Source organism: Periophthalmus magnuspinnatus, chromosome 4, assembly GCF_009829125.3.
Source record: "Periophthalmus magnuspinnatus isolate fPerMag1 chromosome 4, fPerMag1.2.pri, whole genome shotgun sequence".
Lineage (NCBI taxonomy): Eukaryota > Metazoa > Chordata > Actinopteri > Gobiiformes > Gobiidae > Periophthalmus > Periophthalmus magnuspinnatus.
Window position 1 is genome coordinate 13,186,725 of NC_047129.1, and position 25,194 is coordinate 13,211,918.

General features: G+C 40.0%; 1 protein-coding gene across 19 annotated transcripts in view; it reads right to left on the reverse strand.

Annotated features, from left to right (window-relative positions):
• Positions 1–2,711: 2,711 nt before the first annotated feature.
• adgrl2a (adhesion G protein-coupled receptor L2a) overlaps positions 2,712–25,194 on the reverse strand; it is a 108,090-nt gene continuing 85,607 nt past the window's right edge. For 4 of the 19 annotated variants that reach the window (XM_055221102.1, XM_055221105.1, XM_033965793.2 and 1 more), the window contains 11 exons: positions 24,798–24,971; positions 24,111–24,320; positions 21,941–22,161; positions 21,163–21,229; positions 14,350–14,441; positions 11,384–11,552; positions 11,071–11,199; positions 9,754–9,850; positions 7,798–7,926; positions 6,618–6,635; positions 2,712–5,068 (listed from right to left, as the gene is read on the reverse strand). In XM_055221102.1, the coding sequence (XP_055077077.1) occupies positions 4,230–5,068; positions 6,618–6,635; positions 7,798–7,926; positions 9,754–9,850; positions 11,071–11,199; positions 11,384–11,552; positions 14,350–14,441; positions 21,163–21,229; positions 21,941–22,161; positions 24,111–24,320; positions 24,798–24,971 (2,145 nt within the window). In that variant the 3' untranslated portion in view covers positions 2,712–4,229. The other 15 variants (XM_055221107.1, XM_033965794.2, XM_055221106.1 and 12 more) reach the window with 9 other exon arrangements.

Sequence of the window (25,194 nt, forward strand, 5' to 3'; positions counted from 1 at the left end):
AGGTGTCTTTTATAGATGTGTCCTATTACTGGGTCTAACCTTCAAACTCTGTAGAATCAGTGCTTCTTCTTGAGTAAATGAGAAGTCTATAAACTATGGCCGCCGATGGTTTACTTCATCTCTTTTTGAGCCTGTCGCTCTCATCCTTTTTATTTGAAATCCTGCATCTGGTAATTTCATAATTATGGGAGGGGATTATAACGAAGGCAGCCGGAGCGCCAGGTTAATTGGATTTTTCACCTCGACGGGACCAGATCTAAGTCGCCTATGGGCCGTGAGTGTGGCTGTTTGAAGTTGGGGACAGGACAAAAGAGATGGAGGGAAGAAAGGAGTGAGAGCCTTTGACTTGGAGACTTGTAGAAGTTAGTGTTGCGTTGCCAGAGTGTTTTTGGCGTGGAGGTGGTGGCTGACTTTGAGGCTGATGCCATCTATAATTGCAGTTTTGTTTTCCACTCTGAGGAGTCAGTGGAGTGACTCCCAAACTAGTTATTGATAACCTCTGAAATGTGCTGAAGGATTGGAAATAAAACTTTGAAAGAGGGTGAATAAACCTGATTACAACATGAAACTTTTATATTTATTCATGTCCCCTCAGGGCTTTTTAAGAAAGATGTTTTTATTGCTGGCAAAATGGTGTTAATGAACTGAATCTGAAAAAAAAAAAACACTGCTTAAAAAGTCCTTTGTTTCGTTTCTTTTTATTCCACAACACTAAAATATCAGACTTTGAGTCATGATATATATTTTATTCATCAAAGCATGGGACTGGCAAAAAGTTCACGTCTACTCCAGTGTGTACTCAGTATTTATGTCACGTACCCATTCTGCCATAACATTTTATAATAACAGTAACTATAGCAGATCTGCCTCCTACAGTGAGGTGCTCTGGAGAAGAGTTTAGTCCTGATGCCCTTCCTCCACTCTCCATTTGTCCAGGCTTGGGACTAACACAAAGAGACAGGACATATCTGTTGATTAAATTATCATTTAAAACTTCTAATGTCAGTTGTCTTTTCTAACATAACCCTCTGCATTTTATCCAGGCTTGGTATCGGCACAATCACTATTTACACACAAACTCTGAAAAAGAAGTACATCACAAAGAACTGTCTGTCACAGTCTGTTTAGCAATAACCTGCATTGGTTACACTGCATTATGATTTTCATCAACTGGATCATGGTTTTCCACTAATTGCATCATATCCATCAGAGACTGCCCTGATGGAGAGTATTAGCTCTTTCCCGCTCACTTCCATGTGTTTTTCTCACATTAGTCTTGTGTGTGTTAGTCAATAACACATCCGTCTGTAGCGCTCCACCTCATTCTGCTGACAGGCTTCTTTAGGTCTGTGCTCCACAGAGCGCTGCTGCTCAGTGGGACCAGAGGAGCTCGCAGCCCCTGGTCCCCTGGCCTATTTCTGAATCCATGTTTGACACAGGTCCATAGTCTGAAGCTGAGGAGAAGAAGAGGACTTAAACAGTGTCCTGCAATGAAAGAACCAAGACTTTCTTCTCTGGTCACTGGCAAATCTGAGAGTGTGTTATTGTTCTGCAGTAAAGAAACTTGGCTTTATATGGATACAGTTTTATGATGTGCTACTTCAAGAGCTGTTATTGGTTGTGTTTTATCAATATTTAAATATAATTAATTCTCTTCAATTCTCTGTTCATCACAACAGCATATACTATACTAGCACTATACAAGTAAAAAATAATAGGTCTAAATGAATAATTTTGTAAAGAAAATTATATTTAGCAAAATATAGATCTGTTTGTAGAAGATGCCTCCATGGCTCACCTGGTTGCAGGTATTTTATAAACAACACAAGTCCAATTCCCAACTGGGAAAATCTTCTATTCCCATTCCACTCCCTGATTTATAGTTTGTGTTGTACTGCACATAAAAACAAAAACTTTATAAATGTACCCACAAGTCCTGTTGTCATTTTGCCTTACCACCTCTGAAACACAATCTATGTATTTTCTTCCATTTCGAACCATATACGAAACGTATATGTATCTTATTTAACAGCTGCTAAAAATGACTATGATTTTCCGTCATTATTACGCCTTGTGTCATTATGTTTGCCATTTCAACAGTCAGTCACCTCAACACAGACTGACATTCAAGTGCTCTGTACGCGGGATCACCTAAACCACCATAATTCTTTTTCTGCGACAATTTTGTAGCCTTGGATAATTGCTCCAAATGTCACCTAATTGTGGAAAAAAAGTCAAAACAACACACATCCCACACGGCATTATGTGTAGCCACTCTGACATAAAGTGCTAGCTTTTTTATTTTTTTTATTTTTTGCCAACTCCTGACTCACTTCCTTCAAAGCCAAATGGTAAACAGTGCAATTTGTAGCTTCCCCACTGAGCGCTGTCACTTTGCCTCGACTGGTGTTGTATTAAAATGCTCCATAATTTTACATTACCTGAACCAGACATGACTAGGAGCCCTGGCATCTGCAGTAGACATTAATTAAAGCCAATATATGTCATATATGCAGATGTATTATGGGTAATGTATTTCCACGACGCCAGCCAAGTGGAACATTGCAGCCCTTGTTAGCTCTATGGGCCCATGGTTGGCTAATGGTGTTATATAGGACAAGTGCTTGTTCAATAATGTGATAAGGTGGACAATGCGGGGAACAGTGTCATTTTTTCGAACCTTTATTAGTGTTACAACCACACATAGGGAACATAATTTTACAATGCAATTTTCCTACCTGAGATTCTTAAACTTGAATCACATGGGGATTTGGCTTCTCTAACACAGATGGAGAAATTAGCTTTATCTACTATGCAGCAATTCAAAAATGTTAAATAAAATTGCTAGAAAACCAAATTTTGCTTCAAGGTGCTTGGGACATACTTAGAACCTGAGTAAAAAGTATACTTCATTCATAACAAAATAATGACTTTTTTCAACTGTTAAAAAAGAAACTGTCAGTTGACAAAAAATCTCACATTTATTTTATTTGTTAAACAAGTGTTGAAATTTACATCAGTCTTAAGTGATGAGCCCCTTGGTAATATGTTTACATAAAAAATGAGCTACAGTACAGCAAATATACCAGTGCTGGAAAATATTCACACATTTTCCGTCCATTTGGAAAGTTTTTCAATAAATTAAAACTGTTCAAACCTGGTGGAAGAACTACATTTATCAAAGCAACGTTTTTATTGTCAAGTCAGTTTCAGTCTCTCTTGCCGTCGCTCCTGTATAAAGTTAAGTTACACAAAAAAACTGTGCAATGCGTACAATTCACCCTATATCCTGTTTGTCCCATTCTACTAATGCCACTAGAAATCAAAGCAATAGTCTTAAATGGGCGTAAGCAAAACACTGTTCACAAGTGGATAAGGTGAGTATGCCATTTGTTGGACCTTCCATATTTTCCTAAACTCTCAAATCTACTACCATGAATGAAGTGTTAAAACCATAAACACGCTGTTTAACATATGTGCACCTTCTACACAATAGTCTCTCAAATGTTAAAATTTTGAAAGTAAAAGGTTTCTCCGTATTTACTGTCTCCCAGGATTTTTACACTAGCAATACAACAAAATATATCATTTAGCAATTTCCTCGACAACAGTTCAAATGTACAGTTGAGAAAATATAAGGCCAGGGGCTTGATTGCTAGTGGTTATACAATCCAAACTTCATGTGATGGGAGTGACTGGGCCTGCATATTCCCGCACCTTTAAAAGTCTGAGGGAATATGTGAGTCCGTGTGCTGATCCGTGTGTGCTGTTTGTCTACAATAAAACCAGGATTTCATAAACATGGAGGTGAATGTATGTACAGCCTTTAGATTGGGAGATTTCTGATTCAGTGTACCATTTCATGTTTTGGCCTTTTTAGTGTTTATTACTGTTGTACTTTAAAATTCATTTATTCAACAGCAGCAGCACATTTAAATACATAGTTGGTTTGTCTCTTTAAATTTAAATTCCACTCTGCATTGTATGTACAGTCTAAAACTTTGCAATGTCATCAGAGTCTGTTGGTCTGAGGACAAAGTGGGTCGAGTGGCATGTTTGAATCGAGATGGCAACGCAGATGGGGGAGGTGAGGCTCCAAAAGGTGGCGATGCCCTGGGGCTGCTAAGCTCTGTTAAAAATAAAACCTGCGCCCCGGTAGCTTGACTGGAGTGTCCTCTCAGAGGCAGGGGCTGCAAAAGGACGAGGGGGCGGGGCTGATTTCAATACATTTAAAGGCTTGTCACTAACTGCATCTGTCCTTCCCGTACGTCGCCTTCGGGGATGCAGTCCTCTTTGTTGATGGGGATAATGTAGCCATCGCTGCTCCCTCGGCCTATCTGGTAGTAGGCCTGGAGCTGGTTGCTGGAGCCCAGGTTGGGCATGCTCTTATAGAAAGTGTCCTCAGCCTCGCTCCTTTTGGACGGGGACAGGTCGTCCACCACGTCAGGGCTGCTCTCGGGGAAAGGAGAGTCCCTCAGATTTGGCATGCTCGTGTACAGTGAGTCTCTGTTGGGGGACTGGGGGCTGTCCTCTGTGTTGGTGGTGGTGGTGAGCTGTGTGGTGTAGGTGTCCTCGTCCACGTCCGCCCTTCCCTTCCTCTGGGGGGCGTACAGGAGAGAGTGAGTTCTCTGGGGGATGAGCGGAGCCTCCAGCTCCAGGCCCACAGGGTCGTGCACCAGAGACGTGGCATCGGCCACAATGGCGTCGTCCTCGCTGCTGCTGCCGCCCACCACAGTCACCCTCGGCGGAGCCCGCTCCGTGTGGTGCCGGTGGTGGTACTGCGGGGGCGCGCGGGGACGGGGCGGGTGGTGTAAACTCAGGTGCTGCTGCTGCTGCGGGGGTGGTGGGGGTGGGTGGCTCTTGTTACAGGCACGCAGGTTGTTGTGTACTAATTCAGAGATGATCATTTTCTCAAAGGCAGCGTCGTCCAGACTCAGGCCGCAGTCTACTACCTGCACACTGTCGCCAAAGTCGCCGTTGCGTAGCGAGTAGCTATTGTTAAAGTTACCATTTAGCGGTAGTGTATCCATTGCACTTGTATCCCTCACCACGTTGTTCAGTGAGTGCCCTGCAAACAGAGGAAGACGTGAGGGGATTTCACATTAGTCAGTCGCAAAAAGCAGCAAATGTCAAGCAAGTTTAATGCTGTTTAGGATGCAGTGTCACAAGTCAGATTAAGCCATGCCATAAACTGGTTAGTTAGGCACAATCCTTCACAAACAATAAACTCACATGCATCATTTGTAGTGAGAAATCATTTTACTTTCTGGCATTTATATATTTTATTTTCCCTTTGAAAAATTGCTTTTTAAAAGCACAGCACTATGAGTTTTAGTTCGCCACAGACGTGACACAGCGATGAAAAAGATCCCAAACAACATTAAGTGACAAACTGGGACATTAATCACTATCACAGACACATGGGGCAAAGGAATGTCCACAGGAATGAAGCCGCAAGCGGGCGAGCTACAATACTCAAGAGGTTTTAGCAGCTAATGGGTTTGGTTGTGCCGAGGGAAAGAAAGAGACAAAGATGAAAAAGATGACATGGACAAGAAAGGGAAAATATTTGTGTATCAACATGGGACAGCCATCTTTGTTCTCACTACAAGGGGAGCCAACAAGCAGCACTCCACCATCACCACACACAGCAGGTGAAGAGACTCACTGAAGACACTCACATCATGTCTGTCTGCTCAGCCTATCTGGTCTAAGAGCAGCTGATGTACAAAAGAAAGTAAAATGATTTATTGGAACATGAAAAAGAAACAACAAAACAAAGTCTTAACTGCAGCTTAGCGGGAGCAAGGGTTCAGCAAATTAGGGAAACAAGCTTTAAAAGAGCTTTTTGTCTGACAAATTTAATGCTACGTTTGTTGTTGAGTCTTTGTTCTGGGGGCTTGCTGGCGTTACTTGGTGGTTTGTGTCTCCAAAACTGGTAAAGGTCAGATCTCGCCTCCAGCCCAGCACTTGGCATCTGTCACGCTGACAGCTCCCCGAGTCCCTAACAGAACCAGTGCAGAATAACAGAGGAGCGGCTGGGGTCACTGCCGGTCATGTCAGGAATGTCTTTGGGCATGAGGGTCAGGCGAAACATCGGCAAAAACATAAATATTAGCTTCTCCATGATTAAGTGAGGAGATAAAAAAAGAATGTGGACGATAGCTCAGATAAAGCACTTGTAAAACAACAGATTCATGTGGAGATTTCACAGCTACCATAAAGTAACATTTATCAGTGATGGATTTAAGCTGCGATGTGGATGTTTTGTCAGTTAAGGTGTGCTAGGACTGGGTTTGAATAGTAAGGAATAGGGCTGCAACTATTTGAGGAAAACATAGCTGTAGTTATTTTTGTATTTTATTAATATTAATCGTGTGAACATTTTTAGATTTGGGGAAACTGACAAATCAGGCAATTTCTTGATTTTGTATTTTTATTTTTTTGCCAGAGTATGTTTGAATAATTTAATGAACCACTTGCTCATTGAGTGTGTGTCAATGGCCTAAATCAAAAGTAAAACCAGTGATTGTGCCGGGGTTGGTTCGGTTGTTTTTAAATAAGCATGCTGAAAAAAATTTACATTTGATAGGCAAAGTTAAGTTTTACTCCCATACTTGTCTCTCTGTAGGTCACTATAGAGGGAAGCACAAGGGAAGAGCACAAACAATGGAAGATGTTGTTTCAGTTTCACAGTTACAGTAGGGCATTCACTTCACTGTTAGCTGCACAGTACATCTCCATATGTATGTACCCAAGGCTTAGCGCAAAAAGCATTAGGAAACATGTGTTTTAAGGCACAAATAATGAATCACCTGATAAACTGCACAGCATAAATCTTAATAAGCATGCAGTTTATACTAGAGCTTCACGTCTTTACCACTGTTTACATTATCTCCAGCCTGAACACACAGTATCCTATTCCACTCTTAATCATTATGTCTCATTCCGGGTTTGGAAAAGGGAAATCCGAGAGTGCCCCGGGTGGATCAGGACCAACCACAGGAATCTGCACCCACAATGTGAGCATGTGCTGGGCTTTACACATACACAGTGGATATGTGCACTACCACACAGACTATTTACGCACTAATGTTGCACCAACACACTTCTGAATAGGGTGGGGCACTGTAAACCTCAAAAGAAATGCAAAAGAACAATTTTACAAGTTCAACTAAAATGAATAATAACTTAATTTGAAATAAGCCTCAATCAGACAATTTGGGACAATACTGCATTTGACCCAGACTCAGTGAGGGATGATTGAGTATGTAACTTTTCTGGTGGAGGGTTCTGGCATCTGCTTTTCTCTGTGGAGATGTTATTACTTTGCCTAGAATGTTCCACAGTATGGCATTAAACGAGTCTATTTTGCATTATTAAATTGCACGTTTTTATTGCTCAATTACACCTTGAAAAACATGCATTTTTTTCTGTGAGCGGAGTTGCTTCTGCACGGATCTGACCCGTAACTTGGCATGGTACCGTCAGCTGTTTGTGTCCAGGGAAATACATGCGTTTAATGCGATACTGTGGAACCTTGCTTTCAGGCAGAGTAATAGAGAAAGAGAAAAGCAGATGGCAGATTCTCTAGCAACTTCAAAACGTCATGTTATATACAGTACCCCAACTTATTCGGATCTTTGACAACATTAGAAGATTCTGGGTGGATTTAGGGGAGAATGATTAAGAGGGAACAGTGAAACTAAACTATTGGCAGCTCTTGGATGGCTGTAACCTTCTATAAGACACACAAGCAGAGCAAAGTGAAAGCAGTGAAGTATCAAAGAAGCACACCTGGCGAGTTAAAGACTGGAGCCGTGGGGGTGTTACATACGACAGTCTCGGCCAGTAAGGTGTTATAAGGGTTGTTAGTGCCTTGAGGTCGCAGAAGAGGGTTTGTTAGTAGATAATTTCCGGTCATTCCTACAAAGTGTAAAGACAAGTGCATACATTTCAGAGAATCATACAGCAAACACAAAGCGACAGACACATTGAATAGAGTGAGGAGAGATGAGGGAGGATGCAGTCAGCCTGTGTAAGAGCCAGTGAATGTCATTTGGGGCCAAGTTTAAATTGGATCGTTTGTTTGGAGGGTGAGGAGGCCAAATAAAGTTGGGTGACACTTTATTTTACACCACAATCTAAACACAATTCATCCATTGTTGGACGTAAACCCTGAACTGTCACGTTATTATCAAGGTGGTAAACAAATGTGTAAGAAGTCATATTTTTCTGTACATACTGCTAGTAGTATTTTGTAAGTACAGATACTGGAGCAAAAATAGTCAAGCATTAAAGTACCTGTTTTGTGCTGATTTTGTGCTATAATAAAGCTTTAAATGTAGAGATTTTGATTAAGATTTGTGCTGAATTTTGTTCTGTTTTTATGTGTATATTTTTGTTTGCTTATATTAAATTAAATGAATGTGTTAAAAATAAACCCTCAGCGTTTTCAGTGGGTCTCAAACAATAATACAAAATACTTTACTCTAAATGTACTGGAGTAGAAAGTACAGATACCTTCTCTCAAATGTACTGAAGTAAGTAAAAAGTACAGATACCTAAAGTGTATACTTATATATTATATTTTTATATGCTTTAAAATAGTGCAGCATTGTAATGGTATATTATTGACACAGTTTTACTTTTTTGTTAACATTACCATCTAAATACTATCATAACTTACCATAATTGTAGTTCAGTGGTGTAAAATAACGTGTTACCAACAACATCTTTATTTTGACCAAAAGACATTTCCTTTAAAAGCTACTGAACCTTTTCCGGTGGCCACCTGAGGTACTGCGGTATTCCCCTGCCATCCATCACCCGTACTAAATGCCACCTGTCATGTTCCTAAGTCTCCAGGGATCTTTTTAATGACAGGGAAGTGCACTAACCCACTACCATTACCCCCTTGAGTGATCAATACAAACCCTCTGCATTAACAAAATGTCTATAAGAATTATGGGGCCAAAGCATGAATCAACGTGTTTTACTTTGTGACACGGGACAGCCACAGAAGAGGAAGAAAATGGACATGTATAGCTGCAGCGTCAGAAGTCACAGGAGGGAGGAGGAGAGGCAAGCTCGGAAAGCCATTTCAGAGACAGGGCTACGCATTCCAGGTCAGCCAGAGTTGAACATCATCTTCTCATCATCATATTTGTGCTCCAGCTAAATAATAAATGACAGCGCTTTTTCCCTCTTGCCTCTCTCACAAATCCCTCGCTAAAGTAACACAGGTCACCTCAGATGCCCGACGACAAATAGTGCTCTTTCTGAAATGTATTTTTGCTGATAATATCTTTGCCGGAGTCAGCCGGGATTTTTCATACACGAACTTTGAACTTGCCCCAATTTAAGTCAGATGTTACCGGTCAGATAGAGATAGCACAGGATATTTGCTAACAGATTTCTTTAATCCTTTTTTGGCAGGACTATGCAGTACACTGGAAAGGCTATTAATATGTGTATCAATGTATACTTGATCCACAATAACAGTAATAATGTTGTGCAGGGCTGATACTGAAATTTAATCAAATCTTTCGCCCCAAAAAAAAAAAAAAAAAAAAACCCGCACACATTTTCACATAACTGCACAACAGACTCTCCTCTCTTTTATCATATAGACATTAGTGTGAATACCAGGGCTGGAAGTGTGTGGCTGAAACCACAGGGAGGTATTTTTAGCGGGGTGATGAAATGTGTGCATATAGTGTGAGTATGAGCAGAGATGAGGTGGGCACTGACCTTGGTTGAGGGTGGAGGTGCTGTTGATGTCACCTGAGATAAAGGAGGACTCCGATTGCTTTCTTACGGTGTCATTCCACATTCTCCTGATTCGACTCTGCCAGGTCAACAAGGGACAAGGGCCATTAGCTCGGTTTTATATTTATTTTATTTATGTAAGATAAAAAGGAAAGTGGTCGGGATACGAACTATATGAGGACAAGGGCGCGATGGAGACGTGTATGTTTTTCAGCTGGCCTACATACGGCTAAGGACAGTGCGTACCTAGATCGGTTCGGTCCCAAAAGTTATACCAAGAAAAAACAACTAAATACATCTTAAACACACCGATGAAATGTTACTCCTAAACTGCCCATATTACACCATTTTCTGATCTATGTTATAATGTTGTTTCCTCATCACAGACAGACCTGGAGTTGTGTTTTGTTTCATTCACACATGTTTAACACATAAATCCTGAGTTCTTCTCTCAAAATGAAAAAAACTCCACCCTCCACTCTTTTTAAACTCCATACACCTTCACTAGAATCATTTGGATAACTTCAGCGCTGGAATTGTCAATCTCTACTGAACAAAAGGTAAAAGGCAGTCATTAACTTGAAACCTACAGCTTCATGACATCACAAGGTGGAACAGAGCATTTTGAGCTTTGGAGATGTAGTAGGACTAATCATGCAGGATTATTTAAACATGTGAGAATGAGAAAGTGAGAAAACATAAGTCCAGGTGTGTTTGGTGAGGTCACAACATTATAACATGGCTTAAACCTTACAGAGATTTCCAATTATATACCTAGATCGGTTTAGTCCCAGAAGCATAAGTGCCTAAAACAGTTCAAGCACACCAATAAAACATTAATCTCAAAATGTTATATTTTCCAAAACTTTATGAATGTATGTAAAGTTGTTTTTATATTTGACTGATATATCTTTAATAGCTCCTGTGCTTGTGTCAGCTTTGCTAAACCAAAAAGACTTGCTGACCACCGGCTTTAAAGTTTGTTGTCCCGTCCTTTAGTAACAGCACAAGGCCCTTATTCACAAAGGCCGTCTGAGCGATGTGATGCAGCTCCTTCTATAGATGCACAATGCCTATACTTTCCTCATATGCATAAGTGCTGGCAGTGCTGTTTAAATAGTGACATATTTCTCATGCACGTGACGTTAGTGTTGAAAAGATAAAAGCAAGTGCTGAGGGGGGCAGAGCAGAACAAAGGTACTCATGCGGTACATGGCGTGTTGGAGTCTTGATCCGACTGTAGGCCTGATACACATTACTTTCACTGGTAATGGGAGCAGATGATAAGGTTTGTCCTACCTGTGTCCCAGAGGAGTATCTGGCACTGGTCCTGGTGGTGGAGGTTTTGGCTGAGCTGTGGGAGTTCTCGGTGGGCAGCCCTCCGCAGCAGTACGTGTGGCGGAAGCACTTGCTGTACTCTTTGCGGACCTGCATACGCAAACAGCCGCCGGTTTACACTACATGTTGACTTTACATATGACTGAGCCTGGAATCGACACACCAGCTCTATTGATTCTTCATATCAGCACACAAAGCCCAGCGCATTCCCCCCGAGCCTCCTGTTTAAAATTCACTGCATTTTAACCCTGAAAGAACAGAGCGCGGGGCCTACCTTTTTCTGCAGAAGACAGTGGAAGATGAAGATGAACATTCCTTGGAAAGTGTTGAAGATGGTGAAGAGGTACGCCATGACGATGGACGCTTCGTTGATGAAGAAGAGGCCGAAGGACCACGTCAGACCCAGCAGACACAACAGAGCGAACGCGCCCATTACCCAAGACCTACAACACAAAACCAACACAACCAACGCTTAAAGGCCCAGTAGTGTTGCTATGGGTTTGATTGTGGCTAAGAATGAGAAAGTAGGGAAAAGATTATGAAGAGAGAAATACATGTACATGATATAGGCTACAGGCACATCTTTGAAAACAAATATTGTAAAAAGCATTCATTTTAATACCTCATCTTTATAGATTTAACACGTATATTATGTAACAGAATCCACGTATGTGTCACTTTCCGAATAAACTTCCACACAATATTCGTGTTTCATCAGATGTGCCTGTAATTTAATACCCCTAGTCAAATATCCACAAATCCCGCCTTGAATCTTGATCGTATTTGATGCAATTTAGCTTGGCATAACGGTGCAAGCAGCCTGTTCGTTATCTACGGAGTGCGTTAAGTAGGTTTAAACTGACAAAGGTTCTTGGCTTGTGTGTGAAGGTCTGTGGAGCCTTCAGACACCAGCTCAGATCGGTATTCAAACACATATGTCCACACTGATGATGCATATGAGGAGGGGACGTGAGTTTCGGAGCGAGGATGGGCGAAACGGGCGAAAGGAACATCGGGACAGACAGAGGAAGCAGGAGAAGTCCGAGTAAGAACTAAAATCTAGAGGTTTCCGGGCAGCGTGTCCTTACTTGATAAAGCGTTTATTATCTTCATAGCTACAGAGAGCAGGATGAGCAGGAAAAGAGAGACACAGTTAGAATAAGCGTGGGTTAGTCGGCATGTGTGTTAGTATGGTGTTTGGACAACTGAAACTTTACAACTTGTGTGTATGTGTATGGCTGCAAATTGTTATAATGAAAATAAAGGATTTGCAACATGCCTGGAACATTTAATTTGAATTTTGTTATTTTTACTACACTATTCCACGGTACCACTTTATTAAAACAACAGCATTGCCTTAATAAACCATGAACAACGTCTCAAATCATAATAACAAATAGTTTATTAAAAATGATCCAAACTCTATGTAAGTGTATATAGTTAATTTATTTTGTAGTGTCCGTAGATGATGTCATTAGTTATGTCACTTTCCCTCACAGTAACTACTTAATTAAAGGGTTAGAGTAACAAACGCATTAGGGTAATAAACAATTTGTTCATTAATCACTAATTAAAACGTGATTAGTATAAAGTGTTACCGACTATTCACTATTATGTGTGACTCCAAAGCGTCTAAAACAACATCTTTATTATTTCAGTGGTCGTTTTTTGTGATAGTGTATTTGCAATGCATAGCACAAGCTTACCCAGGCAAATCTGTATTATAGTAGCCATCACATACGCGATAAGTACTGTGAAGCGCAGGACAGAGACAGAGAGAATGAGATCGAAAGAGAGGAGAAAAGGGAATGCGTTAACTTGGGCTTGACATGCAGCATGCGGTGACACTGGTGCTATGCTGACTAACACGCCACAACAACAAAAGAATACATTTATGCACACAAATCCATGTGTCGCTATGTTCAGTAACTGCGGTTTCTCTGATGAGGCACTAGGCTGTCTCAAATAAACCAACGAGTCAAAATAAACCCTTTTTCCTGAATGCTGGCCCTGATTGCTGTTTTACCACAGAGCTGTAATGTTGCATGCTTTCATTAAGGGAAACAAAAAAATAAACAAACGGAGGGTAAAAATAGAAGAGCTGCTACTGCTGTGATTCCTGTTTGCAAAGGAAAAAAAAGTAATGGAACATGTACATACACACGTACAGTAGCAAATTGGAAATCTCTGGCGTTCTATCTTATGATAAATACATCATTCATGGGAAGCGCCAACCAACAAACACAACAATTAAAAAGACATTGGTTTTCATTTCAAAGTGAAACACGGTGTAACTGTATGGGGAGCGGGTGGTGGTCTGGCGAAGGATGCGGTTTGGAATTCTCTTCCGAGATCTATTTAGGAAAATGGGGTGTTTGACATGTTCCAGAGGCAAATTCTCTAACAAAACACACGCTCATCATTGTAGCAGAGTGGGGACATTCACTGTTATTTGACACATAAATACACACTTGTATATTTGTGTGTAAGATGGAATTTTCACTGGTAAATGGCAAGTATATACACACTCGTATTTGTGGGAAGTGGGAAAAATGGAATAAGGCCTGGAATGTGTCTGCACGTCAAAACTTTTTCACTAGAACTTGCTTTTTCAGTCCAAATTATGAAAAAAATATGAAAAAATATCACTGTTGCCATAGAAATTAACAGTTTGATACAATATATTGCGTTATTTGAATGGATAAAAGTGCTCAAAATGGTGCCTGTAAAAGGAAACTGCAATTATTTTATATATTTTAACTTTAACTTTGATTTTTCTGTTGTTTCTCCAAATAACAACATACAGAAGACAATATCACATTCTTTTTTTCAGTCAAATATAGTCAAAAAATCCTGTACTGACTGATGTGTCCTCACTTAGTACTATGTAAAAGCGCACACACAGCCTCCACCGCGCCTCAGCACACACAGTTAAACTCCAGCCGCTTTATGATGTGAGTCAGGCCTGGCTCTAGTCTGTGGCTTGGATCCACACAACAGAGGACGAACCAGACAATTCACAAAGTCATGTGCAGTCAGCATTTGAGATCTGTCTATTCCCGGGAAAAAGAACACACGAGGACAAAGCAAAGTCTATATGATTCTTTTGGAGCGTAGGGTTATGAGTAAAATCATTATCACAGAAATAAAAGGGTTTCGCTGCAGGCTACAGCAGCAGAATAGCACCAGTGTTAAATGTTGGGAGTGCGTGGGTTTGTGGACGTGACTCCTTTAACTTACTTTATATTCTCCAGTCGACTCGAGTCTGGTTTCAGGGTGGTGGAGTGCTTCACCATTTTGTACATTGTGATGACCAGGAAGATGAGGTTGAGCTGTCAGAAACACAGAAATGAAAGGGTTAATGCTTTTAATGTTTGATGAATAGTTAAATTGGGCCTAATTAGCCGTTTTGGTTGTCACAAAAAGAATAAAAATTGTAACGTTTGAAACTCTCCCTTCTTGAATTAAAACACTATTATACTTTCACTGGTATTTCATTTTAGTATGTGTTGGTCATTACTTATATTTTGCTCAGCGTAAATCACAGTATTGTCCTAAAACGACTTGAAACGGGTTCATCGACTTCCTGTTCCAAACTGATGAACTGATTCATAGCGGCATTTTAGTGTAACCAGCAGCGTATTTTAATGTTGAGAAATGTGACATTTTTGAACCATTTGTGTACGACCTGGAGTCAACATATTTTAATTACATGTACAGAGAAGTGGGAGGGGATAGGGGGTAGGTGAAAACAGAATGTCCTCAACTGCAGAACACAGAAGATTACTCAAATGTGCATTAATAAATCAAAAGACAAGTCTAAGTAAGTTTATTATGAGAGAGAACCATTATAATATAGTTAAAAGCTCAAGAGAGTCCATTTTGTGTAATCTGTCTCCTTTAAAACAATAGGGCTATATGTCATGTTTTGTATGATAAGACACCAGGATTGTCCAGTATCAAGGTGGATACATGGGAGTGAATGGTTCAAATATAACATAAGACAAGAGGAGGGGAAAAAATCTGTTAATTCGTATTTATAGAGTGGAGAGCCTTCAGATGTCTGCATGTCCACAGACTAATCCAATAACCATCTATTGCTCCACTTGGCCTCAGACAGGCTGACTGGCGCCAAATTTAGTGTCATTCTATATCAATGCGAGCATGAAAACGCATTAAAATCCATCAGGGCCAAAATAAAAAAGAGAAAAAATAGAAAAACAACTAAAATTGAGCAGAAATACAAAAAATACGCAGCCTTGCCAGTGTGGTGTACCCAAAAGGGAATATAAAGTAGAAATCAGAGCCCTCTTGTTAAAACAACTGCATATCATTTTGTGCTCATAGTGAAATCTTGTACGGAGAGGCTGGAGGGAGCACGCTGCAGTGTATTTGTGTTCAATTCTTGGACAGATGAGGAGGGATAGAGTGAGGGAACAAAGGGAAAGAGATACGCGGCCTGGTCTCTTGTGTTAATGTATTAAATCTAAAGCACGCCCCTGGCATGGACATAGATATCTGCATGCATCTATTCGCTGCCCTTAAAAATCAATAGCCTGATTTTAAGAACATAAAAGCAGGAGTGGCTAGCGAGAAACCTGCTCTAAATAATTTTGTTCAAAAACATGTATTCAGGGTCCAAACTCATCTTTCTGACACAGCAAGCGCAAGAGCTGGGAGCAGTGTGTTTGTTCTGCTAGCTAGGCATGTATAAATAATGTCAAGGAATTTCTAAGTAAATAAATAGAAATATGTGCCTCCAATATGAATTTCAAAGAGTAAGGAATGGTGTATCTCAGCTTGAGAGGAACAAAAAGGGCCTTGTAAATACAGCTTTTTATCATGTTATCTTAGGAATGTCAAAACACAGTGGAAAGAAAAATGGATTGGAATAAAGGAGTGACCTTTGTAAGCCCGACTGCAGACCTTAGACATTCACTCCAGAACAAGAATGGGCTGTGTACGGCTGCCGCTATCAAAAGACTGTTGTGATCAATACATCACCTCTCCACATGCAATCAGCTCACAGAGAGAGCCTCAATAAGCCGAGCGGAAAACCAAACTAAAGCAGGGCAGCACCATGTTGGATATTATAATACCAGTACGTTTGGTAATACGCTTTTGAAACAGAGACATAATAATAATAATAATAATATGACTACACAAAAACAAAGCTACAAGGGCGTTCATTTAAAATCAAAGATGTGTTAATACTGGCCCGAGCATGTCATCTCAATGTGCTAATTGGTTGGGATGTTAAATGAAAACTTTTTATAAATTATATACTTGCTAATGCGTGTAATTTAGGGTTACAATACAAAAAAATGCAAACTCAATTTTAATTCTAAGTTGATGGATCCATACAAATATACGACAATGATAACAATGAATATTTAGACAAATTCCAAACTATGGCCCGGGGACCAAATGCGGCCCTCAGACCAGTGTTTATTGGTCCTCAGGCCTCCTGCTGAATCGGCCCAATTAATCATAAGCAGTATTTTTAACAGCAAATTAAACAATTAGCAGCAATTAACAGCAATTAAACAATTTCTACCACTATAACCTCAAACATCACATTGCAGTGTGATACAGACCTAAAATGAAAGTGTTTCCAGCCTTATTAATACACAGCGGCTCTGTCAAAGCTGTTTATAAAGCACTGCACTGCATTGATCACTGGTCTGTGGCCCTCTGCTTCCAATATGTTTTGAGATGTGGCCCTCAATAAAAAAAAGTTTGGGCACCTCTGCTATAATACTAAAATAATAGTTGTTTTTCATATTACAATGAGGTTTTACACAAAATCTGATATGGATCAAGACCAATTTTGTTTCTGTCATATTTTTAGTATCAATTCAAATACGTATCTAAATTATCAAAAATGGTTTTAGGTTCAATTTTTTTTTTTTTTTTTGCCAACCCTACAACCCTACAACCCTACTTTACATTTGCTGTTTGATGATATATTTCCATTTAAAATAATCTGGAAAATATGTTTTGGAATTGAATCAAAACTGGGTCAAAATAAAAAAAAAAAATGCCATCACATTGCACTGACCCTGTTTTATTTTGCTGATAATAAACCTATCAGACCCAAAATGGATGAGCAGGCCTTTCACACAGAGAGTGGCGACATGGCTCCAATGAGACACAAGAGCAGGACTTTAAAGTAACCTAGCAGTGCAGCACATGTTCCCACCCCCACCGACATGCTTTGGCTGGCCTTCCCCCGGGATCCCCTCACTAACTCACTAACTCTGCCCCCCTCCACCCTTCACTCTGCCTCTGCATCACCACTGCAAGCCAAGCAGAAGCACATCACCACACAGGGACTGGGTAGAAAGCTTTTTTTTTTTTTTTTCTTTTTTTTTGAGTGTACACAGTGAACTCCATGTGAACTGCTAGGGATAAAATATTAAAGGTGCAGATGGAGCTGTCCAGATGAGAGGAACTGCTTGCGACGTGTCATGATCCAAAAGGCCTTGTGTAGAAGCGTAGCTCAAGCATACTAATGGTTGGCCCCACCACTCATTACTTCCATGTTCTCCTTTCATGGAGCTAATACCCTCTGTGCCCTGAGACGAGGAACAAGAACACATCCAAACGCATCACCGTGGCTTTGGTTTGGGCACTTTAAGACAGCAGCAACGGGGAAGATATAGACACTACGAGCGCACGTCAGAAAAACAAAAGGGGTCAAAATATTTCCCCGTGTTCTTTAGTACCTGGTCAAAATAAGGTTCATAAACAGTCCTTCTGCTGTTCAATTTTGCAGTTGACATCTAGTTTGTTGCAGATTTGAACTAATACCAATTTTTGTTTATAGCTCCTATATTAAGTGAGCTTTAGGCCATGTTAGAATGTTGTAACTTCCTCAAAAACATGCCTGGATTTGTGTTTTGCTTCATTTACACGTATTTGAGTAATCCTTTAATATTAGTCTACACCTGTATTACCACATGACATCACAGGGTGGAACAGTGTGTTTTCTGTTTGAGAGCTTCTAAGAACTCCTAAATATGCAGGGTTTGTGCAGGGTTTGTGTGTTAAACATGTGTGAATGAAACAAAAAACAACTTCAGGTATGTTTTTTGATGGCAGTAACATTATAACATAGATCAGAAAGTGGCGTAATAACAGTCTTATTTTTGTTTTAATGCAATTCTACACAACCAAAGGAGGAAAGTTTAAAAGTATTTGTAGCACTACGCAGTATGCATCAGCTGCTTTGGTTCCGCTCTGTCAAACCTAACAAAGTCACAATGTCATGTTTCAAATTTTGTGAGAAGATATATCACAGTTGAACAATTATTCATGATTACTGACATCACCAAACAACAACGAAATTCACTTTTATTCTCACTGTCCAATGACCATTTCTCTAGAACTAAAGAGTTTTTTGGCTACGTGTTCAAAACTAAAGTAAATACAGAGCAGTGGATGGAGATAGGGGGTAGGTGAAAACAGCATTTTCTGACCACTTAAGCCTCAAAAGGACATTACAGGATTGCTCAGATATGCAGGAAATACAACATCAAATAAGATCATTACGAGGGAGATTCATCGTGACATGTTTAAAAGCTCATAAAAGTTGATTTTGCATAATATGTCTCGTTTAACAATCGTATGAAAGTTTAAGAGCTAAATGAGGTGGTACCCCTGTGTGAAAAGTTTGAGAACCAGTGATCCAGACAGCCTCCAGCTGACCACACTTCTTCTATCGCTTCTGTTTTCCTTCCTTTCTCCTCTGCCTCTCTCATTGACAAGGACAAAGCCAATTTGTAGCAGAACCCCGGGGTCAGGGATGTTGTAGACAAACCTCGCTCCTGCCTGCTCCCCTGAGATGCCCCTTTCCACAGCACTTTGTCTTTTTGAGTCAATTGTTGCACCGAATCCGACAAAAGCAGCGTGGTGTGGGAGAGCTCAAGCCAGAACGGCCAAAAAAGCTAATTTCTGTGACACGTTAGCTGGGATGCAATACATTAGCTGCTCACGGGGTCATGCTTCTATCTCTCCGGTCATCACCGTTGGGATCCTGATCATCATTTCCACTGCAGACACATTTTTCATGCAAATCATTACAAAAGCACCCACATACAATAGGAAACAATGAGGCCCTAATTTAGATGAAGGTTCCTGTGTGGCTGACAGAACATTTGCTGAGACAAGGAGAAATAGTAAACACAATAGATATTTTTTTATATCCTTTTTGGTAACACCATCCAACATTATTTTTCTATTAAAAACTAAGTATCCTGTATTAATATGACTTTACAACACTGCATCGTACACTACTGTTTTGTATAATTTTGATACAAGTTCTCCCAAGTATCTAAGGAAAATAGGGAAAAAACATATCATTACGTCTTGTTGTCCTTGGATAGTTTGACATGTGTTGAATAACTCTTAGCTTGTTTCAAAATTGGGGTTATACAAGTTTGCAAATCAAGATTGGTATCAGACACAACAGAAAAACAACGAAAATCGCTCAACTTTCAACACATCTCTATCCAGCACCAACCTTCTGTCCTCCTCCATTTTTAAACCCATACAAGAAACAGCAATGTCTCTTTTTGAACAAACTGTGAACTGCGGCCCAGTCAACTCGGCTCCCTCGTTTTTTATTTATCCCGCAGACAAAAAGCCGCTCTATATCCTCACTTCTAAAAGCTCTTCATTGTGCAGTGAGACAGTCTGCAGTTTGACATGGGAGCCCCCTGCTTCTGCTATATCCACAGTGTCAGTCTGAAGCCAGGCGGAGGTCATCGGTACATACTGTAAGGACCAAAACGCCACATAATGAACACACTGCTGAGCAAACATCTCTATAGAAGACTTCCTCATCCCTCTGTGAGAAGGGCAAACCAATACGTGTCCATATATCGCTGGAATACCTCCTGCTATTCCCTCTCCCGTTTTCCTCGCGCACGCCTCTAAGACTCCCCGAGGTCTCATTCTTCCAAGCCTCTCTGATGGAGCGGGGGATAATAATGTCATGACCAGTAAATAATTGCATGCCTCAATGGGACATATGTCAATATGATATGCTGTATGTCCTTCACACGAGCAGGTCTTGGCCAAACACAGAGGTGCCTTTGCCTCCCCTCTACTCGGCTACAAAGAGGGGTTTATTACACAAACAGAAAATCGCAGATCAAGACAGAAATTCAGCCTGTCTGTATAGGTTGTAACTATAGACTAGCTCCATAGGCTCCGGTCAAATGAAGCTCATCGAGGCTAGCCGCTATAGGGCAAAATTGAAGCAGAGTTCCATATTTGGAATTTCGAACGCAAGTATCATAGCAACCAAAGAGCCAATCTGGAGCAAGTTTATTGAAAGTAACACCTCTTCCCGCCTGCATCGCTTTTTAGCATGGAGCAGGCGCTTAGCAATCAAACCTGTTGCTAACGATAATGGGAGCGACCTCAGGAAAAAAAAAAAAGTTAAGTTATTAATGTTCATATCTTGATTTACGGACAAAATAGCGAAATAAAAATATCAAGGCGGATTAATACAAACAGTTTAAGACCAAAATGACGAGCCTGACAGCAGTAGTTACAAAGAGAGGGGCGACAGTTTTTCAATAGAAAGTGAACTGGAGCCAGAGTCGATAGAGCTGGAAGCACGCCCATGCTCACTTCTTAGTTGGAACACGGCAGCTAGCAGGTTAGCTACGTCCATTTATATATACAGTCAATGGTTCTAACACAAATCATGCACATATATTCTAGTTTCTTGTGAATGAAAGCTTCTCCGTATTACCAGTTTCGAACCAGTATGTGTTTGTGACCGTGATCATCTTATTATTACATAAAGGAAACTATGTCCCTTAACCATAACAGTAAAAAAATAAATCCAATCCTTCCCAAAGTGGAGCTAAACAGTTCACTTCAGCTTAATTAACCTGTCTGGTACCCGTGAGACCCCATAAGGCTAATCCTATAAATTTCCTGATTTCAATTCTGCCTTTCACAGCATCACTTTGACCTGAGCCCTACAGCCCTCCCCCACCTCAGGCCCAACATTCAGAGCAGGATATAGCAGCTTACCATGATGATAAAGGTGACAGGTCCTATGAAACTCCATATGAAATGATTATCCACACTTAGCCAGCACCTAGGGGACAAGGAAACACATTTAAGCCTTAGGACAGTGTGCACAGAAGAAACACCAGTACAGTGTACAACAAGTCCGATATTACAAGAGAATACAATGATTTGGAATAAAAAGGAGGGCTATTAAGATAAAAAAATATGTATATGAAGTGTTTCTGGCTAAAATCAAATCAAAAGTTGTACAGAGCATCTAAACTAAGGCTAAATAATTAGGTTAGGTTAGGACATTTGTGATTTAAAGTAAACAAAATATCTGGTAAAAAATATAATTATAAATCCTTTTAAATCCTTTATTCTATTCTGATAATAATTAGTCTTGTCATTTTTGAAAGAATACTTAAAATATAATTCTTTGTCAGTAAAAAGACCTTGTGCCTGCTGTGTCCATTAATCAGGACTTTTCTGCACTGGGCTTGTCTAAAAAAAAAGCATTTACAAACAAGAGGTCACTGGAGGGTCTTTGTGCAGAAAAGCCTTAATGTAGACGCAGCCCTCTGAAACCGCAGTGTTGAGTCTGTCAGCCCCTTTCAAATGACATGAAATATTTAAGAGCTGCCCATCCCAGCCCTGGCAAAAGAGCTCAAATGTTTTGGTGCGCTCTCCAGGGATCTTCAGGCTAAAATGATGAGAATTTCTTTTAACAGAAAAACAGACAAACTAGTCTAACACTGTAGCACTATCTTGAAAAGCTTTATTTACAAAGTACACTCACGCTTTGTTAGTCCCATAGCTCCTATAGTCGATAGCAGCAGACACGCCGACCACTATCGCAGGGAAGAGGTAGCCTGACACGTAATAGTACTTTTTCCGAGAATATTCACTTTCAAAGACCTCCACGAGCATGAGGTACAGCTGGACCCCTTCCAGACACATCCAGGTGAAGGAAGCCAAGAAGAAGAAATGGAGAATCCCCGCGATGATGGCACATCCGATCTGAGTCAACAACCAAATCAAGAAATAACACAGTTAGCCAAGCACATTTTTGGGATTTAATATTATTCAGAATAATAAAAAAAAATAATACAAAATAAACTTTACAGACAGATAAGAACAAAATATTGTAAATTGACATACAAACTGATATTTGATTGATGTTTTAATTCAAGATCATCATCATCTGCTATCATATTTCTATCACTGAAATCTAATTCCCCATTTGTAAATTGTATATAGCTCTATTGCTAATGTGTTGCTATTGTAAATTATGTGGCAAAGTATTTTCTTTGTTATTTTTGTATTGATTTTGCCACAGATGCCCTTCACGCATATGACTTTATTATGAGTTTTTCACAAATAGATATTAAACCACATTTCTACCAAAGTAAAAGAAAAGTTAGTGCCCCTTTAATGAATCCACATAAATGTCACATCGACTGCCGCCTCACCTATTCAGCAGAGCACTTTCCCAATGAAAAATGATAAAAATAAATGAATATTCATGCCCCACCATCACAGGTTTAGATTTCCGTCAGGGGGATTATTGGAAAGCTAGTGTTAGAAGATTTAATTACACAGCTCGCCGTTTGAAGCCTTGATTCCCACCTGTATGCAGCCAAATGCTTTTCACGTCAAGCGAAAATGTAACGGCGAGATGTGTTCAAAATGCTACGGCTGCGGGCAGAGCCATGGCAACCGTGTGGCTTTAAGTGAGGGAGGAGAAAAGAGCTGTCAAGTGGAAGACATGGTCCCATAGTAATCTATATTAATGGTTTTGGCCTCGTCGTGTCATGTCAGGGAGGCTGTGAAACAAACAGTCTTTCAATGGGATTTGGTGGTTGTAGTTTGCAGGCTTAAGCACGTTTAAATTGTGTAGCAAGCAAGTGCATTTACATATAATGTCATCATTTGTACTTCTAAAAAAGCTATTATTGCACGACGCTGAGTGATTTTTATTATATTTTTAAAGGTGCATGATGCAACTTTTCAGGGGGGGGGGGGTTCTGTTGTCTGTTTGTCTCCAGGGAAAAGTTACTATTTTTTCCTAAAACGTTCCATATTTACATTTTTGATACTGGTTTTTGTATCGATGGTTAATTTACTTACAGCCCTGTATATTAAATATCAATAAAAAACAAAGAGAGAAAAAAAAGAATGTTCCACAATATGGCATTAATCTTATCTATACTGTATTCATTCTTTAAATTACAGGTGTTTATAATGCTAAAAGATGTTTAGACCGTTGCCTCTCCGCAGACTCCAGAAGTTACTGTTCCGTGAAGAGGCAATGCCGTACTTTGGAACATTCTAGGCAAAGACAAAACATGATCATCCACGGAGACAAGCAAGACGAGCACAACCACAAAAGTTACATAGTGGTCTTTTAAGTAAATAAAAAATCACAACCACAGTATAAGATCAAATTGCCATATTTACTTTTGCTTAAATTACAATCATTTTGAAGTAAGAATATTTTGATTGAGAAAACAGTTTCACCATCTACCACGGTCTCTATAAAGAGGCAGGAATGAGAAGTGAATAAATACCTCACCTGCTTGTTAATCATTGATACCAGAACATTTAATACCAGATCACATGATTGCATAAGACTAAGGACGAGCTGCACCAGAACTGAGACGGGAAAGAGGCTTTTAACTGTTTTGCTTCACAAAAATGGAAGACACTTTGAGGAAAAGTAAAACTGGATACGTTGGTGACACAATCGCAATTTAATAATCTGATAACAAACTTTTACACACACATCTGCACCTGTTTTTAATGTTTTATATGGACTTGTATACTTGTTGGTTTCGTTTGTTTTTCTGCTTGTATTGTATTTTAAACAGGGCGAACATGAAAAAGACACCCCAAGTGCTCTCATTGGGTTCCCCTGTATAAACAAAGATAAAGAAAGAAACGATGCAACAATAACGCGCCCTTCTTACCCTGGGCTCGGTCATGTCGATGCCTATGAGGAAAATAAGCTCGGCGATGAACAGGTTAATGCACAGGTTCTTGTGGATGGTGTTGCGGTCGCTCTGCAGGCCTCTGAAGAAGCAGAAGGTGAAGATACTGATGCTGAGACAGACCAGAGACACCACGATGCCCACTCGAGTGATGACCGTCAGGAGCAGCTCGTGCACCCTGTTGTTCACCTGTCAGGAAAAAACAGACACGGGGATTTTGTATTAGTTTGGACAGCTGGGGCTTAATTCATAATCACAGGATAAGTATGTTTACATTTGGGAGTAAAGTCTGTTAGATCACATGTTATCATTTATTATTATGACTTTATTATTCTATCTATTTCCTATGTTTAATCCATATGTAATAAAACCATATTTAGACAGTTGTGTTCAAGCATTAGTCAACCTTTTCATTCATACACCTGAGACTGGGACATTTTTAATTAAATGTAAACAAACAAGAATAATTCAGGTGAAAAAACGGAATAATAAGCAGTGAGTAAATATAGTTATAAATCGTAATTGCAATTGGCAGCATTTCAGTAAAATATAAAAAGCACATATAAGAAACTTCTTTGGCAAAATCCACACTCATCTAATTGAGCCAAAAATATAACATAATAAAACTCCTTATAAAATGAAGACAAAGGATAATTCCTGACGTACGGCCAGCTGTCGATGAGCCATCAGAATCGCAAAGTTGGTGAGGTGGCTACAGGAGCAGGTGGTGTGGGTTTTGTTGGAGTCCACCAGTTTACAGCCTTGAGTCGACCAGTATCCCATCATGCTCCGCTCCGAGTAGTTCCAGAACGAGCAATTGGAGTTGAAGTAGTGCTCCATCTGCAGATAACACGAGATACGCTTAAGTGTCCAAATAATTGACTGCCTCCAATTGAAGTACATATATAATACAGGGACCATTTACCCCCTACTTGTACAAAGTATTCACTCATTGTCGATAAGAATGGGTATTTTTCACTCCACGGCTCTTATGAGGCAATTCTTACAGTACATTGGATCTCATTTGGCACATGCTTTGCCAAATCAACCACGACATCAGCGC